Source organism: Echeneis naucrates, chromosome 10 (genome assembly GCF_900963305.1).
Source record: "Echeneis naucrates chromosome 10, fEcheNa1.1, whole genome shotgun sequence".
Lineage (NCBI taxonomy): Eukaryota > Metazoa > Chordata > Actinopteri > Carangiformes > Echeneidae > Echeneis > Echeneis naucrates.
In genome coordinates, this window is record NC_042520.1 from 13,792,080 (window position 1) to 13,809,002 (window position 16,923).

Here is a 16,923-nt window from a genome sequence, read left to right on the forward strand (position 1 = left end):
AAAAAGGCACGACAGTGTAATACTGATGTCGCTCTGCTGCATATGTGCAAACGTGTGTACTCTATCAGCTGATTATTTCTTTATAAGGTATACTTAATAAGTCGCCGAAGAAAAACTTTTCTCAAAGTTTTCCCAAAGAGAGAAAACGTTTGCGCCCACGTTTAGCGTGCGCGATGACGTCAGCGACGTGCTTGCCGACCGCTTGTTGTGGCGTCGCCTTCCTCCGCTCCGTCCCTTCGCGCCGCCGTTGGAGTTCGCCAGGATCCGGTCGGCTTGTCGTGACAGCCCGGCGGCCCCTTCCTCCTGAACTTTCCCAAGTCTCGGTTGTACCGGCGACGCGGAAGGAGTGTTTAATCCGTGTTTTGGATGCATGGGAGTGCCCTGGGGACGGCGAAGGGAGAAGGTAAGTGTCCTCTCTGCCGCCGCCGCTGCCGTCCGTTGGTCCGTCCGAGCCCCCGGCTCAGCCCCGGCCTGACTACCGCATTGCTGCCGACCGAAGTGAGGCGGACGAGGGGGGGGGGCAGGCCTCGGTAACTTTGTCATCTCCCCGACCGAAAGGCGAGGGGCGGTGAGTTGGTGTGACCTGAGCCGATGATTTGTGACCGTGTTTGGCCGCCGTGTTGTCAGGCACGGGTGACTTCATGCCTCGGAGCGGGACTGTGTCTGGGTGTCTGTTGGAGCAGACATGCGGCGTGTGGAAATAAAAAAAAAAAAAAAAAAAAAGAAGTCAGATTTACACCCAGGTTACATCATACGATTGTCAGTAAATGCATCTCACCCACAGACCAATGCTGGTGGCTGATGTACGTTCAACAAATGAATGACATTTTCTTAGGTAGGCCGGATGGACCGTGGTTTTTGTTTTTAATCCCACAGTTTCCATCCTCGCAGGAATGGATGAGTGAAAGTTGAAGCGATGTTTCACCTCCATCTTATGTGGACTGGTATGTCAGGGGCAAGTTTCAGCCTGTCAACAGTTCAGATGTGTACCAGGCATTAATCTGTCACAGGTGATGTCTGAAACGTGTCAACGCACAAACAGACTGGCATGGCTTGTGCAAGCAGACAGCACATTGGGATCATGCATAAACACACAGGACGTGCATAAAAGGACACCAGGAGTGTTTATGGTGCTGCTGGAATCTTTTTCCATCAACACATCTTAAACATTATGCATCCTCTGTAAGAGACGTGTTACAGCCTCAACAGCGCAGCAGCAGCAGCCTACATGTAGTCTTACATGTAGGCTGCTGTGTGTTTTGTAACTCTGCTACATCAGGATGAGATGCTGACTCTTCGGGCCATGCTAATCTGATATCATAGCCAGCTCACTGACTCCTATCCTCCTCCCAGCTCAGGGCTGGATTGGACTGAACTGGACAGTCACCATGATAAAGCGCTTGGGGTTGTGGAAGTTTGTGTGAAGGTCACTTAAAACAAGTGACCCCAACACTGACATCGTAGTTGAATAACATGATGAATTAAGAGATAAAAGTAGGGTCACAATGTAATTCCCTGCTATATTTTCATTAATTTATGTTTGAGAGATAATCAGTACTTTGGTTCATTAAGAAGAATCTTGAAGAATATTTGATAATTGAACAATGAAAAGTGTATATGTTACACATAAAAAAATTCTTACAAACCGAATGAATGAAGAAACAAATAATAAAATAGTATTAATTAGATTTGGGCTTCAGATTCAAGGCAGATGAAAGCTACAATCTAATTGTTTTGGGCAACATCTGGGCAATTTGTATTGCAAGATGGATCTGTCATTAATCATTGTGGTGGGTAATTCAATCCCAAACTCCCCCCCCCCCCCCCCCCCAACACACACACACATTTCCTCCAGATCTTTGCAGATGTGAAAATCTGCTTTGGAAAAAGTGCCTATTTTTGGCTCTATGATTAGATTTTACTTATAAATGAAATTCACTTGAATCTTTTAATAAACTAATTCTTTTTCATCCCAATAAATCTACAGTTTATCTCTCTAGCTATAAACAAATTGCTTGTAAAAGAAGCTGGATCAACAATGTTCATAAAGAGAAAACAAGAAAATACTGCTACATCAGTCTGGCAGGTTGTCTTTGCAGTATAAGTGCTCTAGCATGTTCCGTTAATGATGTTTGGGAAGCAAATATAATCAAAGCATTCTCTGGGGAAGCATCTTTGATCATGAGGCCTTTTTACATTGTACACTAGCAGTTTCCTCATCATAGCCATGTAAAATTATTTTTGACTGATCAGCCTTCTGAGAGTAATACCAAAATCATGGTCACTTTTATTTTGCAAATCAATTGCCTGACAACTACAACAGGTAGGTCTACTGATGTGTCTATGACTGTTTGAACTCACCCACAATTTTCATTTCACCTCAATTGTTCCCTGTCCATGATGGTATATTTGTGCTGAGTCAACTGCACATTTAGCCTGTAGTCACCCTTAGCTTGACAGCAAGTGAAAGATTGCACATAACATAGTCCCTGTTGTTGCTGGAATGGTCTTTGGTTATGATTAATGGTCCCTCATAGTAATATTTAGCTCGATGTGCATTGTGTGTGATTCAACAGATGTTAAGACATGAAGAAAAATGAATAGCTAAAATATCAAAGTTAGCCAAACTTAACAAGTGCAGCTGATTAGAGTCTGTATTTTTCTCATGTTGCACCTGCATTTGTAAAAATCAAGTCGGGAAAGCTCTGCCTGTATTTCATACTTGCAATATTCTTCAAAAATACAAGTGTCACCACAGTTCAGTCCTTTAGCAAATCTTTGAAGAGGCTACAGAGAAGAAAGGAGAAAAGCAGAAAAGGCCATAGGAGTGAGGGACTGTCAGGGGCATCAAAGACAAATGAAAACAAAGCCAAAGAAAATAGAAAGAGTCAGAGAAGCACACAGAAAGTAAAGGTCTCTGCAGCGCTTCCTTTCGGTGTAGTGAGAGGGGGTGAGCTAGTTGTCCACATGAAGAAGAGAAAAGGACAGGGAGGCATAGAGTATAAGGTATAAAGTAGATGGCAATGAGAAGGATTTTTCAGCTTAATAATGGTGCAGGTGCACTCACATTTGCATCTTAAGGCATCCGTTTTTTAGTCTGTACAGTACAACAGCCAAAAAAAAAAAAAAAAAAAACAGACAAGACAGCATGTTCTAGTAAGAAGATAAAGAAGTCCTTGGTGAGAAGAAAAATAAACAATTCAGAATAAATCAACAGAGAAAATAAACAAGATGACAAGCAGGGACCACATGGGAACACAGTTAAATGAGGACATTAGGCACAATGGGAAATACCTCACTATGATGCATGTCACTGTCAGCTGCATGCTTTTGAAGATTGAAGTTAAGTGAATGTTGTGCCCCCCCCCCCCCCCCCCCCCCCCCCACACACACACACACACTTCAGTAACATCATGGTATGATAGTTGAGCATTTTCATCATCATCATCATCAAATAATTCTGTATCTACATATATGAGCAAATACTAGAAGATGAAATGATGTAATCTTTTCCCCTAAAGTACTTCCTAAATTTTTACACATTATTGGCAGCCTGAAATAATTTCTTTTGCCTATATTTGGACATATGTCAAATAGTTTATCAATTATCAACAATCCATTGCTGCACTAATTATTTAAGACTTTAGTTTTACATAAGTCTAGTCTGCCATCTGGCAGCTGCTCTCTGCTTTCATAGTGCATTTATGCTGTCGCTGTGACAAAACTGCCACTGAGACTTTTCTTGCTCAAATTAATCATAAACTTCTCCCTGTTGCCTCTTCTTTTATAGTATAGTCTTTCTGACCATGAATAAGTGTTTATGTCCTCACTTGTTAGCAAACACAAAAAGCTAAAATATCTCAACATGACCCTTGGCTGCTTTTTGAAGAAGTGTCAGATATCAACAACTGCTCACTGTTGCATAGCTACACAATTGTGTGTCCACACCCACGCACACACACACACACACACACACACACACACACACACACACACACACACACACACACACACAGACCCTGGCCAAGAACATTCCTCCTCCTCCACTTCCTGGCAGAGCAATCAAAGCTATGCTGCTATTTTCTATGAACACATAATACATATAACATAATACATGTAGCTATATGTTATTCATATGTTTCAGTTACCATGTGCAGTTTGATGTGCATACATTTGTAGTAAAGCTGGGTGTAGATCAGGGAATAAAAAGCATGGTGAGGCCTAACCCTGTCTGCATGAGTGTGTGTGTTATGTGTTTACTGAACATTAATGTGTCAGCGTGAGTTTGGAGATGGCAGTGAGAGCCCAAGGAAGTCCAAGCTGTTAGCAGCCTCTGCTTTCCACTACACACTCACCAAAGCATTCACAGCCTTGACTTCAGCTTCAGCTCATTGTTAACTCTGTCAGATGAACAGAAGGGTCAGGAAGCTGTGATAGATGGGTTGCCTGTGGACTGGGTGGAAAATAAGGGGAGGAATGTGAGGTAATGACAGATGGAACCATATAGGGCCCTTCGTCATTCAATGAGGATCATTTGAGTGATTCACTGAGATTTGGTGGTTTCGATGGTTCTGGTTATCATCATTGCACAATGACGTTGACTAATTAACATGTTGTAACTTGTTTTCCATGCTGCCTTTAGATTGTAGCTAAAATACCTGGATGTTGATAGTGTTCCTGTTTCATTTTCTCAGTGTGTTTGTGTGTTGTTGCCCCCCTGCAGACAGTGCCGGTGGTCCTGACTGTTCAGCAGGATGAGTGAGGCAGAGGGCCAGTTTTACAGTGTTCAGGTGGGAGACTCCACCTTCACTGTACTCAAGCGATACCAACAACTCCGTGCAATTGGCTCTGGAGCCCAGGGCATCGTTTGGTGAGAGACCCTACTTTTATTTATTTTATTTTGCTCGTTGTGTCGCCAGCCCAGGGTGATGTTGATACCCCAAGTCCTCCTAATTAGTGTAATGTATCAGTTACTGCAAGAGTACAAAGTATAAGCACAGATATATGTAGTACATGAATTTATTGAATTAATTTATTTCCTCCACTATCACAGGCTTGATATTTTACATATTTTCTGTCACACTGCTCTACAGGGACATTTGTATAGAACCATCAGTAACATTAAAGATCCCAGAAATGAAAATGTCTGCTTTGAATAGAATGTTTTTTTTTTTTGTTGTTTTTTTTTAAGATTTTCTGTTCAATATTATATTATATTATATCAGTCTGTGTATATAGCACGTAAACCCCCTATAAACAAATTATGTACATTTACAAGTTTTGATTTCCAAATTAATTATAGGAAACTATATAAAATATACTTTTCTTTTTTTTTTTTTTCCAAAATATACATGTATTTTTGGATTTCTACTTGTATTTAAAAGACATCTCCAGGGGTTTGGTTTTCTGCACAGAATGGATTGAAACCTTTGTACAATCACATTCATTATGAGCCCTTTTCATTTAGGACACTGTACCTTAAGGTCAAAATGACATCATTGGAGGCAAGGTCCAATATCTATTTTGCTTGTACTTCTTGTAAGGATTCAAAAAGTTTATTGATTATTATTATTTTTATTGATTTGTTTAATATTATCATGTTGTTAGCAAGGCAATAGACCGACTTCTTAAAAAAAAAATGCTTTGTCATGTAAGATGTATATATTTTCTTCATTTGTCTCTTGCTGACTCTTGCCTCGTCTCTACAATGTGTTACCAGCTCTGCTCTAGACACAGTACTCGGTATACCTGTAGCTGTGAAAAAGCTGTGTCGGCCTTTCCAGAATCAGACACATGCTAAGCGTGCCTACCGAGAGTTGGTGCTGCTCAAATGTGTCAACCACAAAAATGTAAGACCTAATGTTGATTTATTACAAGACTCTTTTTGTTGACCTGTTGGAATGTGTGCTCCATTTTTGGTATAGATGTAGCATCATACTGAGCCATCAAAAGCTTTTTTTTTGCATATACTACACAGGACGGTGGAAACTGCTGGCGCTCACACACACACACACACACACACAAAAAAAAGCTAAATCCTTTTGTTATTGCATATGTACAAGGCGAATGAAAATCCAGATTTTTTTTAATCTGAGGTCTTAATTTGGCCCTTTTAAGAAAATGTAAGAAAAATAAATAAAAGAAGCACATTTACTTTTTTGTTTATATCATTAGTTTTTTGTTTGTTTCCTTCAATAACAAGAACATTTGTCCTTGGCCATCTGTAACATCTGCATCTTTATTTTTTCAAACAGCTTTTTCAATTCTTTCATTTTTTAGGGGATGGCCTCATAAATGTACGTATCAAATATGATATGCACAACATTATTGGGTTAATTATCTGTCAAATGTCAAAGATAAAAACAATAATCTTGACAAAGTCAGCTCTCGGTAATGGTGATAAAGTTTCCTGCCCAGAATGAAATAATCCAGACAAACCCTCATGGCACTGTGCCCTCAGTTGTCTAGGTGTCCACAGTGAGGTGGATGTAGATGGGAGATTTACACAGTGGACTAATAGCCTGTCTTTCTGCTCTCAGATCATCCGTCTGATCAATGTGTTCACGCCTCAGAAGTCCCTGGAGGAGTTCCAGGATCTGTGAGTGGCAGCGGAGGATTTTTTGGCTACCCTTAAATTCTTTTCTAAAGGATTCTGAGATTTTAGCTTCTTCAAATGGCATCCCTCTATTATCTTGTCAGCCTCCACTACTGCTTAGTCATTTTATATACTCTCTATTTCAATTACTACTGATTTTGTGCAGTTTATTTATCTTTTTTTTTTCAGTACTATTTCTTTCTTCGCTGTGCTCCTTTCTGCTGTTATAACTCTTCTATCTCTGTTATAATTTTGTGGCTTCTTCACTGTTTTTTATTCCCCCCTTACCTCTCAGATATTTGGTGATGGAGCTGATGGATGCTAGCCTGTGCCAGGTGATCCACATGGACCTGGACCATGAGAGGATGTCCTACTTGCTCTACCAGATCCTCTGCGGTATCAGACACCTACACTCTGCTGGCATTATCCATAGGGTAAGGACAAAGTTTGTGGGCAGAGAGGAGGAGATAACGAGCCCAAATAATGTTTGAAAACTGTAGAAACTCAGAGCCAGGTTCTGAATCAGTATTTCGCTTTCCTCCCTGATGTCTAGCTTGTTGCTGAAATGCTGGTTATTGTCACAAGCATATTCTGTTGTACATGTCACTGTAAGCAACAGTGGTTTACCCATTAATTAGCCATTTACTCAACTATTCAGTCTTACATCTTTATCACATGTCTGCTTACTTTAGGGGCCTTCCAAGTGCAAGGAAGCATTTTTTTATTCTAAAATTGGATTGGCACTTGGAATTATGTAGAGATATCCAGTCTTTTGGTACATTTGTCTTAATGCAACAATTTTCTCCAAAATAACTGGACTTCTTTCTAAACTGTAACCTGTTAGCAATCGTTCTGGAGATTAGTACATCAGTGGTCATGTTTTTGTGTTTGTATGTTTCCATAGTTTCATTGATTTTCTGTCCCCCTCCCAGGACCTGAAGCCCAGTAACATTGTGGTAAAATCAGACTGCACACTGAAGATCTTAGACTTTGGCCTGGCTCGGACTGCATGTACTAACTTCATGATGACCCCCTATGTGGTGACCAGATACTACCGCGCCCCAGAGGTAATTCTGGGCATGAAGTATAAGGAGAATGGTAAGCAGCATAACTGAGCAGCAGTCATAGAACAGTAGCTGAACAAAAGTTTAGCATCAACAAATGCATTGTGATCCTTTAATTAACTTTACATCTATCAATTGAATTTGTGTTTACAAACTCCAAACTCCAAGTTTCTTTTATAGTGAGCCAAAAACCATCTGCCGTTGTTTGAGATCGTTTTCCTGCCCAAAGCTTCAAAAAGCTTCAGCAGGGATGTGGCTGTGTTTCATGCCATTGTTGGTTGAGAAGAGGTTTTCTATACCATTAACTAGTATAAAATACATATATATTACAGAAAACAATTCAGAGGTGTGAAGATAATTTATTAACGGAATAATGATAATAATTGATTGTTTGTCCAATAGACTTGATTGTTTACAGTACACAGAAGCATATGTGCAAGCAAAGAAGCATATCAAAGCCGAACAGATGGAGGAGACTGTAAAAAAAGAATGAGTTTATTGTTCACTCGTTATAAATCTCCCTACAGTACACACTCAGAAGTCTCTGATCCGATCAGGCTCTACTTTATCAAATTTTGTTCTATTAGTCATTGATGGTCAATGTCTTCATTATGCTACTATGCTGCAGTGGACCTGTGGTCAGTTGGATGCATAATGGCTGAAATGATCTCTCACAAAATCCTCTTTCCTGGAAAAGACTGTATCCTTCCTTGTTTTCTCTTTAAGCCAACCAGTGATTGGCTCCAAGTGGAGACAGAAGAGATTCAGTTATGTTTTCAAATACTTCATTAGGAAATATGAAGTGTGGATAAATGTTTTAGAAACAAGTTATTTTGCAAATGCTTTTAGAGTTATTTCACAACAAAGAGAACATTCTGCAGTCATGCAAGTAAAAAAATAAACCACTTCATTTGTAATGAAGTAAGATTCGTGGCTGCTTTATGGAACAATCATGAATCTTTACACAGAGAAAGGGCTACAAATAGGAAGAACCACTTTCCAGAGACATAATCTAACAATAGTGTCAAGCTAAGATAAGGGCATAGCTACTAACCAGTTAGAAAGAAGTTATTGAAACCTGTTCCAAGTTTTAAGTTATGATTTATTCATTGTGTGAACTTTTAAGCCCATTGGAGTAATCTGCAGCAGCTATCATAGGATTTAGTGCAAAATTTGCTGCATATAAACACTCAACAACAACCAGTAACCTCAGAGAGCAAAAGCATAGCAGAGGAAAAAAAAAAATCCCACTCGGCTAGGCAGACAAACTCAAAGGGAGAGTGAGACAGAGAGCAACAGCTGTGTAAACTGATAAGCAGAGCCGAACAGAAAGTCCTGGAAGGCTAAGTTGGTTTTCCAAGCCAGAGAAAGAAAAGAAAGCCTGCCTGGAGATGAATATGATGAAAGCATTTGGCTGCGGTGAAACTACAGGATAGACCAAAATATCCAGAGCTGCTGTTGTGCATTTCAATGTTTCATTCAAACTGAAATTATACAGCATGCCAGTCATTTGAGCAGCTTCCCTATGTCATTGTACTGCATTTTTTCTACATTTTATCATGTGGTTAATGTTATGTGATCATTTTTATTTAATACCTTTTATGTGTGTGTGGGTGTATACACCTTTGCTTGTGTGTTCTCTGTTCCTAGTGGACATCTGGTCAGTGGGGTGTATCATGGGAGAGATGGTAAAGGGCAGCGTAATCTTCCAGGGCACCGACCGTATCCTTCCCTGCTCTCATCGTCACCATCTGTCACACCTCTGGTTGGCATAAAATATCTCATTCATTTTGATAATTTGTTTGTATTTTGGTTGCTCATGCACACATGTCTGTCAAGACATTTCCTATGATCTGTAGTACCAGCAGAAGTTTTCTGTATTCCTCCCCCTTTTCAATGATTATTTATCTGTTGGGTGTTTGTCCAGATATCTGTAATTCCCCTTAATTGATTGAGTGAACAGTATTGAAGTAAATCATATCATTTTAATTTTTACTGGCCATTTCTGTGTTTCTAATAGAATAAGTCACCTCTTCACTCCCCTGCTCCTTTCAGTGACACTGAGTAGCAGGGCATAGATGCAGGTTGCAGTTTGATTCTATGATAAATTGGTTTTTAGTTTTAAAGACAGAGCACTTCTTGAATGTGTGGGGTTTTATGTTTGTTTGTTTTTTCACAATTGGACACCAATTAAGCCTAATCACATTTTATTAGGGCTAAATGTCTGAGAAAGGCTAGATGTTGCAATTTGAATAAGGTGTGCTTAGTGGGAAAAGTAATTTTGAACACTTTCCCAAAATCCATCTTTTATAATTGTGAGATCTCCCTTAGGTCTATGCTAAACAAGCGTCTTCACAGTGCTTAATTTATATGGCGTATCAAAAAAATTGCAGCTCCTGTCATTTGGATGTGACACTTCTAATATTTTAACATTAATTGCTTAGCTTCACATTTTATCACCATTCTATGCAGAAAACCAGACTGTTCCAAAGGGCTTCACACTTGTTCTTGCCAATGTGTATACTGGGCCTGCAAAGTTAGTCTATTCCATTTATTTTTCACATGATTTTCAAATGTTCTTTGCATTTACTTCAATACATACATACCCATGCAGCAGATCTCTTCCATAACAAGCCTATTGTTCAGATATCGACCAATGGAATAAGGTCATTGAAGTTCTAGGCACGCCCAGTCTGGAATTTATGAACCGATTGATGGAGACAGTGAGGAACTATGTGATGAACAAGCCACAGTATCCTGGCGTCAGCTTTGCTGAGCTTTTCCCCGACTGGGCCTTTCCTTCTGACTCGGAACACGACAAATTGAAGAGTAAGAATTTTGGATACTTGCATAAATTCACCTTCAAAGAGGCTGAAAACCGGGCCTCTTTACACAACTGGTTCAGAGAATGACCATGCAGATCTGCCCAAATCTGTAACATTAAGAGTCACATCACTAAAAGAGAACAAATCTTGACATTCCCAGAAATACAACCCTAATACCACACAGTGAAGTAATCAGTTTTCATGAATACTTCTTAAATTAAATGAAATGATGGTGTAGGTCTGCCTCCATAGCAACATTGCCCTTCCTCTGTTGCCATAACAGCAGGTCAGGCCAGGGATTTGCTGTCCAAAATGCTGGTCATTGATCCTGAGTGCCGGATCTCTGTAGAAGAGGCCCTTAACCATCCCTACATTCATGTGTGGTACGACCCTGCTGAAGCAGATGCGGTGAGACTATTGCTCCACTCTTTCTGTACTTTAACTCTTTGTAGTGCAGTGATTGTGTGTGACCTTGCAGTGATACATGTGTTTCTCTTTGCTTCACAGCCTCCTCCCCAGATATCAGATAAGCAACTAGAGGAGAGAGAGCATACCATAGATCAATGGAAAGGTAGGATGTACTGCCCTCTAGGGAATTACACCAGCAGTACAGCTGGACTTCCTTTACATTTTAGCAAAATGTGAGGGAAAAGATTTAAATTTAGAATCATATTTCCTCTATAAGTTACAGCTTAACGTGACCTTTTTGCTATGACTTTTATAATGGAAATCCCCTTACCAGCATGGTTTGGGTTTTTCAGGTATACGCAAGTGAAAACAGAAATAAAACACATAATAAATCATTCTTCAAACCTTTTTGCGACAGGAAATAAATGCTGCATAACAATGTCTCTCCACAGAACTAATTTATGAAGAGGTAATTGACTGGGAAGAGAGGAACAAGAACGGATTAATGAAAGAAGATTGCTCAGGTATGTACATACCTTTCATAATTGCAGTAAGAGGAGGTATAACCTTAATGAAAAATGTGTTTAAGGTCATACATAACTTATAAATTCACTGTGTTAACACCAAACATTATTATTTGTGTAACTTCCCTAAACTCTGTATCTCTCCATGTGCTTTGTGTACCTGATATAGTGTCAGGTTCAGCTTCCCAGTCCTCGTCAGCCAATGATATCTCATCCATGTCTACGGAGCAAACCTTGGCCTCTGACACAGACAGCAGTAGCATTGACACACTGACGGGCCCACTGGATGAGAGTCAGTGAACGCAGACCATGGCCACGTCAGTCCCCACCTTCCATTTACAATACACAAATATCAGTCAACCACCATCTTCCTTTCTTCTGTTTACGCCCTTCGTTCCCATTTTGGAATTTTTTTCCCAATTCAACCTCTGTTATGTTTATTTTTCTATTTCCTTTCCTCGTATGAGCTGGTTGATCTTGTTGATTCCCTTAATAGTTGAACTTTGTTTTGGACCGCTCTCTAGAAGTCAAAGCTGTCAATTGTATTTCCTGAGTTAACGGTTCCGTTTGTTTTCTTGTGGATATTGTTCGACTTGAGCAAATGTATAGATGTAAACATCAGTACTGATTTTCATGCTACTAGGAGAAGGTGGAGGATTGTCGTTTTTTTCTGTATGCCTGTATTTTAATAGTTTCATTTAATTTTTTTTTTTTTTTTAAGCAAATGTTAAGTTGAGACCAGGGGTCATTGTCATCAAATTAGAGCAGGCACACACTGAAGACAGAGCCAGCTGCTCTCATGCATGTTACGCCAATAAGAACAAAAGCTTCCTGTTAATCGAGCACACCAACCCTCCAATGTTCATCTGATGATCAAACACTAATCCAAAGCTTGATCAATCCTTTAGCTTTAGCTATTGCAGATCTCAACAGAGGGGCTTTCTGCGCAGTTTTTCTTAATTCCTTGGCTTGAGTCATGTGGATTTTGAGCTTTTACGCCTGTCAGCTAGGGGAACTTGTGGTTGCAGTGTTAGTTTTATTTCCTGATATGATGTACTGTATCTAAAGATGCCAAGAACTGACACTCACTGGCTGCAGACCCTTTCGTTACAAATGCCGTAGATAAGGTGTGCTTGTTTTCTTAAGAAATTTAACATATCTGTAGAGCTATATATTGCAATCATCCCCATTTGACACAAGGTACTATCAATGTGTATATCAAAAGAGCATCATAGTCATATAAACTTGGGAGAGCCCAAAAAGTTACATGTAGTATTTATTTTTGTGTTCTAGCAAAATGTTGCACACAATCATGAGGCCTGTGGAAATTAAGCCTCTTGTTAAAACATTTTATTGACAGACAATTGCATGGGCTGCTCATTTTCAAAATCATTCCATTCGTACTGGGACAGTGACAAAATTATTTATGAGTCAGATGCCATGAACAAATGCAAAGGCAGATCACAAAGAAATGTGTTGGAACTTGCATGAAGGCACTAACAAAGCCTATAAAATACTGTAGTTCTTGTTAAAAAGAGAAATCTGTTCAGTTCTGTTCCTGAATCCAGAGTACCTTGATGTTCTTGGTTCTGAAAGTCTATTTGACATATGTTGTATTTTCTTTTGCCTTGTTAGCCTATATGTGTGTATGTGTTGCCAAATGGACTGTATCGCTGTTCTGCATAATCCTCCTTGAATTGTCCTTAAAGGCAGCAGTCAGCTCGTCCATAAAGGCAACATCTATGGAGGAAGGCCCAGCAAACACATTATGGTGGAACATGAGGATCTGACTGTGGAGTTTCAATCAAAATCTGGACCTTGCAACTCTTAAAGATTGAATCTCAAAGATGAACCCTGGAAATGGACCATGGAGCTGCTTTTTGCTGAACTGACTGCATAGTTTGATGGACGTGCAGAAATATAACTTTATTGATTCACGGAGGACTTAAGCACCATGTTTGTACACTATATTTTCCTTTTATGACATGACGTTATTCTTTCAGTCATGCCGTAAATGACCTGTGGAGTGGCCAGTTCACTCCTGAACACATTTTCCGATGAGGACTAAGCATTTGTGTGTTTACCATGCTTTTAAAAAAGCTCCGTTGTATGCACTGTACGTCTCACACTTTTGTTCAATTTGTTTCCCCTTTTATTTTCAGAGATGTCCAGTGTGACTGCAATGACCATAATATAATCACTTGGCCAGCATCTCTTGCCCTTACGCAACTAATAAAGTGGACATCAGTGATTCATTTTCTTTCAGTGAAGAAACAGCTGTGCATCACTTAAATCCCTCTCAGAGAGAGACAAAAATATTCTGTCAAGCAGAAACTACTATACAAGGTACTGTGCATCTCCTTGCTACACACTCATGCCATCACCCACCAAACGTACTTTAAAAGCTCTTGAGAATATGCTCTGTCTTCTTGGCCTCATTGTTGAGCTCTCCAAAGGTGTCAAAGAACTGCTCCATCTCTCTCTGCAGTGTTGCATTGCGTAACTCTGCAGCAGAACGGGCCCTGTCCGACTCCACTATCTTAGCCTGGATAGCTTGGTACCAGTGACGCTGCTGTGCGAGGCTTGTTTTCAGTCGCACAACCTCCATCTGCAGCTCTTCATTCCTCTGCTCTAGGCTGGTGTGAAAGACGCAAGTAGGTAGGCACAGAGACAGAGAGGAATGGTTAGCACTTTGTTCGTTGGTCAGGCAATGACATTTAAGGTGATTTTAGCTGAGTTCGATGTCTGATATGGTTGAAAAGGAACAAGTGATGGTTAAATCTGTCTTATTACAAAAAGAAGAAATTGGCATTTTCATCTCGTCATTTCCAACCACCACTGACACATGACTTTACACAGAGATGTGTTCTATATGTATAATAAGGTATGTGTTGTCGATGTCAGTGGGATGGCCCCTTTAATTAGCTCTCTTTCCAGTGCCCTGAGCTGTTTCCATTGGTCAGCCATACATTGTCACGTCTCCAATTTATATCAACGAGCACTTTAGTAATGCATAATGTAGTCTTCTTTTAATTTGATTTACGGAAAACACATCCATGCATGAACAGCAGATACGCTAGATCTGGGTAATGCATGTGAACTGGTGACTGCATGTCTTAAGTAAACTTTAATCAAACTATTGTGCTCCATGAACTAAACAGGATGTAGGGTGAAGCTCGGGGTCAGTGACCACACACTTTCTGGACCTGGGAACATTGTGTCACTATGCACTGTAAATGCACCACAGCCTGTAAAATTCTCATGGTCTAGTCAGTGAACTGAAAGGGTGAAAATATAGCCAGGAGCAAAAGCACATTTAGGACATTCCATTTGTCTTTTGCATATCGTGTCTAATATGTGTAAAATGATTATGTATGTTGTGGTTTTTTGGTTTTTTTTGGGGGGGGGGTAACAAAACAAAACAAGACAAGATGAACATTACCTTATTATCCTTTCCTCATAATCTTCCCGTTGTCGCATTATCTGCTGCTGGAGGCCGGTCAGGATGCTGCGAAGGGCCCGGGCAGAGGGGTCAGCCATGGGCACAGGAGGGGGCACCTTTGGAGACCAGGGGGGCTGCTCTGGGTGCTGCGCTTCAGTCGGAGGCCACAGGGCCTTGCACTCGGTTGGGCATAGCTCAGGGGAACTTGCTGTGAGGACGTGAGGTAGCAATGGGATCTGCAGATGCAGCATCCGGTCCTCCTGCATAAGTCCACAGGATCCTTGGTCCAGCTCTGGCTCCTGTTCATGCTTGTATTGGTCTGAATTCTGGTCCTTGTTAGTGGAACCGTTTTCAGCGAGGATGATCTCACAGGACGACCAGGGGCTCTTCTGCTCACTCACTGGCTCACTCTCCATCAGTCCCTGGATGTGCTCAGGGGCCCATGCCTGATGCATCTGGTCCTGCACATGCTCCTGGAAGCCTGTTTCCATTTGAACACCCTGGAAGCTTTCAGGGGTTACAGCTTCAGGGAGGTTATCATACAGAGACAGAGCGCTCCTGTGCTGCTCACTCTGTGATGTATTGGGGCTCTGGTTCAGATAAGCTCTGTCCTCAAGCTCCCTGTTACCTCCCTGTTCTCCTCCTCTCTCTCCTCCTCTCGCTCTGTTCATAGATGCACCCAGCTCTGCTTCCCAGCTCTGTCTCCTCAGGCCTCCTCTCCAGCTGCTGTAGCTGTGATCTGGCCTGTTGCCAGGCCCTCTTCCCCCACCGACTAGCGTGGGAATCTCAGCCACAGCTGGGGCCAGACCAGCCAGAGGACTGCAAGGGCCTGGGAGTCTGGTTACAGCTGGGCACACAACTTTAGTCTCCATTTCCCTTTCCCTTTCCCTGGCCCTCCCTCGCTGGGCAAAAGGTGGGCAATTGTCGTACAGGGGGTCCGTTGAGCAGGAGCTGCCTGTAGAGGGTGTCTCAGAAGGAAGACAGTGCAGCTCCATGGTTCTGCCAAGCACATGGGTGTGCTGGGAGCCTCAGAGACCTGCTCTCCCCTTCTCCGTCTGCTATAACTGGGACTCAAGACTAGGATTGTGAATTTGGTATGGAGCCTCCTTGAGCCAAGTGCTGATGTGTGGTGGGGAGAGGAAGGTGTTGGAGCCCTCCTCCCCTTTTGGCTGTCTCTCCTGCCCTTCACACTCTTGTCTAATGTTGGACAGGTTGTAGTGTGGGTGTAGCCAAAGAAACTGTGTGTGAGTGCATACGTCTTTAAGCAGTACTGTCATGACATCAGCTGTTACTTTAGTATGGCTTCTGAGGGAGGGACCGGAGTGTAATATAGTCCGGCACATTCCTAAAGACAGTCACACATAACTGCAACCACAGAAATAGATGCTGGCCATGAGCACAAAGTGTGAAACACTCACAATCAAATCCATAATCTGCATAAAAGATTAGTGCAGTGAACTCTCTCACCCACCTAAATATATGACATATGTGTTACAATATTAACACTGAAAAAACACTGAGTTTAAGATTACTACTGTTAGTACTGAATACTTCTGGCATGGATCTGTTATTTCAGCTGGGTCACTGATTTTCCTTCTATCCTTTTTGTTTAATTCACTGTAAGATGTATCAACAGCCAAGTGCTTCTGCTCCTGACACAGTTCACTCTGTGGAATCAACTCAAGTGCTTTTATCTAATATTTGGGAGCTGCTCAGAACAAGTTCAGGAAAATGCTGAGTCTGAGGGAATAATTAAAGGAGAGACAAATTTAGCCCATACTATGTAGGACGGAGGAGGGTTCTGGCAGATGTCTATTTGTTCTATAGGTTAAAGATAATTTGATGATAAACTGACAGGAAAGATAGAATTGACTGAATGGCCACGCACTCTTGAGTAAGGCAGCATTTGAAGTAAGTATGTGTTTGAACCACATGGTGGTGCTGCAGACAATATTATGAAATGGGTGGTGCAGCTGTAAATCATTGCTTTTTTTTTTTTTTATAAGATGAAGGCCTTTAATACTCTTTAGATAAACGTGCTAATGTGCGCGGCCTAATACAGTTG

At 41.1% G+C, this 16,923-nt stretch overlaps 2 protein-coding genes across 2 annotated transcripts; one reads left to right on the forward strand and one right to left on the reverse strand.

Moving 5' to 3' along the window:
- The first annotated feature begins 204 nt into the window (after nt 1-204).
- On the forward strand, nt 205-13,667 carry mapk9 (mitogen-activated protein kinase 9). Its single transcript, XM_029513326.1, has 12 exons — nt 205-403; nt 4,724-4,870; nt 5,720-5,849; nt 6,540-6,598; nt 6,891-7,029; nt 7,528-7,693; nt 9,310-9,381; nt 10,306-10,488; nt 10,768-10,892; nt 10,992-11,055; nt 11,345-11,416; nt 11,586-13,667. The coding sequence occupies exons 2-12, from the start codon at nt 4,755-4,757 to the stop codon at nt 11,714-11,716; spliced, it is 1,257 nt and encodes a 418-aa protein (XP_029369186.1). The 5' UTR covers nt 205-403; nt 4,724-4,754; the 3' UTR covers nt 11,717-13,667.
- On the reverse strand, nt 12,699-15,853 carry LOC115050468 (uncharacterized). The gene is made up of 2 exons (XM_029513302.1): nt 14,859-15,853; nt 12,699-14,052 (listed from the first exon to the last, which is right to left on the reverse strand). Exons 1-2 carry the CDS (start codon nt 15,851-15,853, stop codon nt 13,815-13,817), a joined length of 1,233 nt encoding a protein of 410 aa, XP_029369162.1. The 3' UTR covers nt 12,699-13,814.
- Nucleotides 15,854-16,923: the final 1,070 nt, after the last annotated feature.

Coding starts and splice junctions, on each gene's coding strand:
- mapk9 (XM_029513326.1), top strand. CDS start 4,755: ATGAGTGAGGCAGAGGGCCAGTTTTACAGTGTTCAGGTGGGAGACTCC. Junction 4,871..5,719: donor GGAGCCCAGGGCATCGTTTG/GTGAGAGACCCT, acceptor ATGTGTTACCAG/CTCTGCTCTAGACACAGTAC. Junction 7,030..7,527: donor CTGCTGGCATTATCCATAGG/GTAAGGACAAAG, acceptor TCCCCCTCCCAG/GACCTGAAGCCCAGTAACAT.
- LOC115050468 (XM_029513302.1), bottom strand. CDS start 15,853: ATGGAGCTGCACTGTCTTCCTTCTGAGACACCCTCTACAGGCAGCTCC. Junction 14,053..14,858: donor TATGAGGAAAGGATAATAAG/GTAATGTTCATC, acceptor CTTTCACACCAG/CCTAGAGCAGAGGAATGAAG.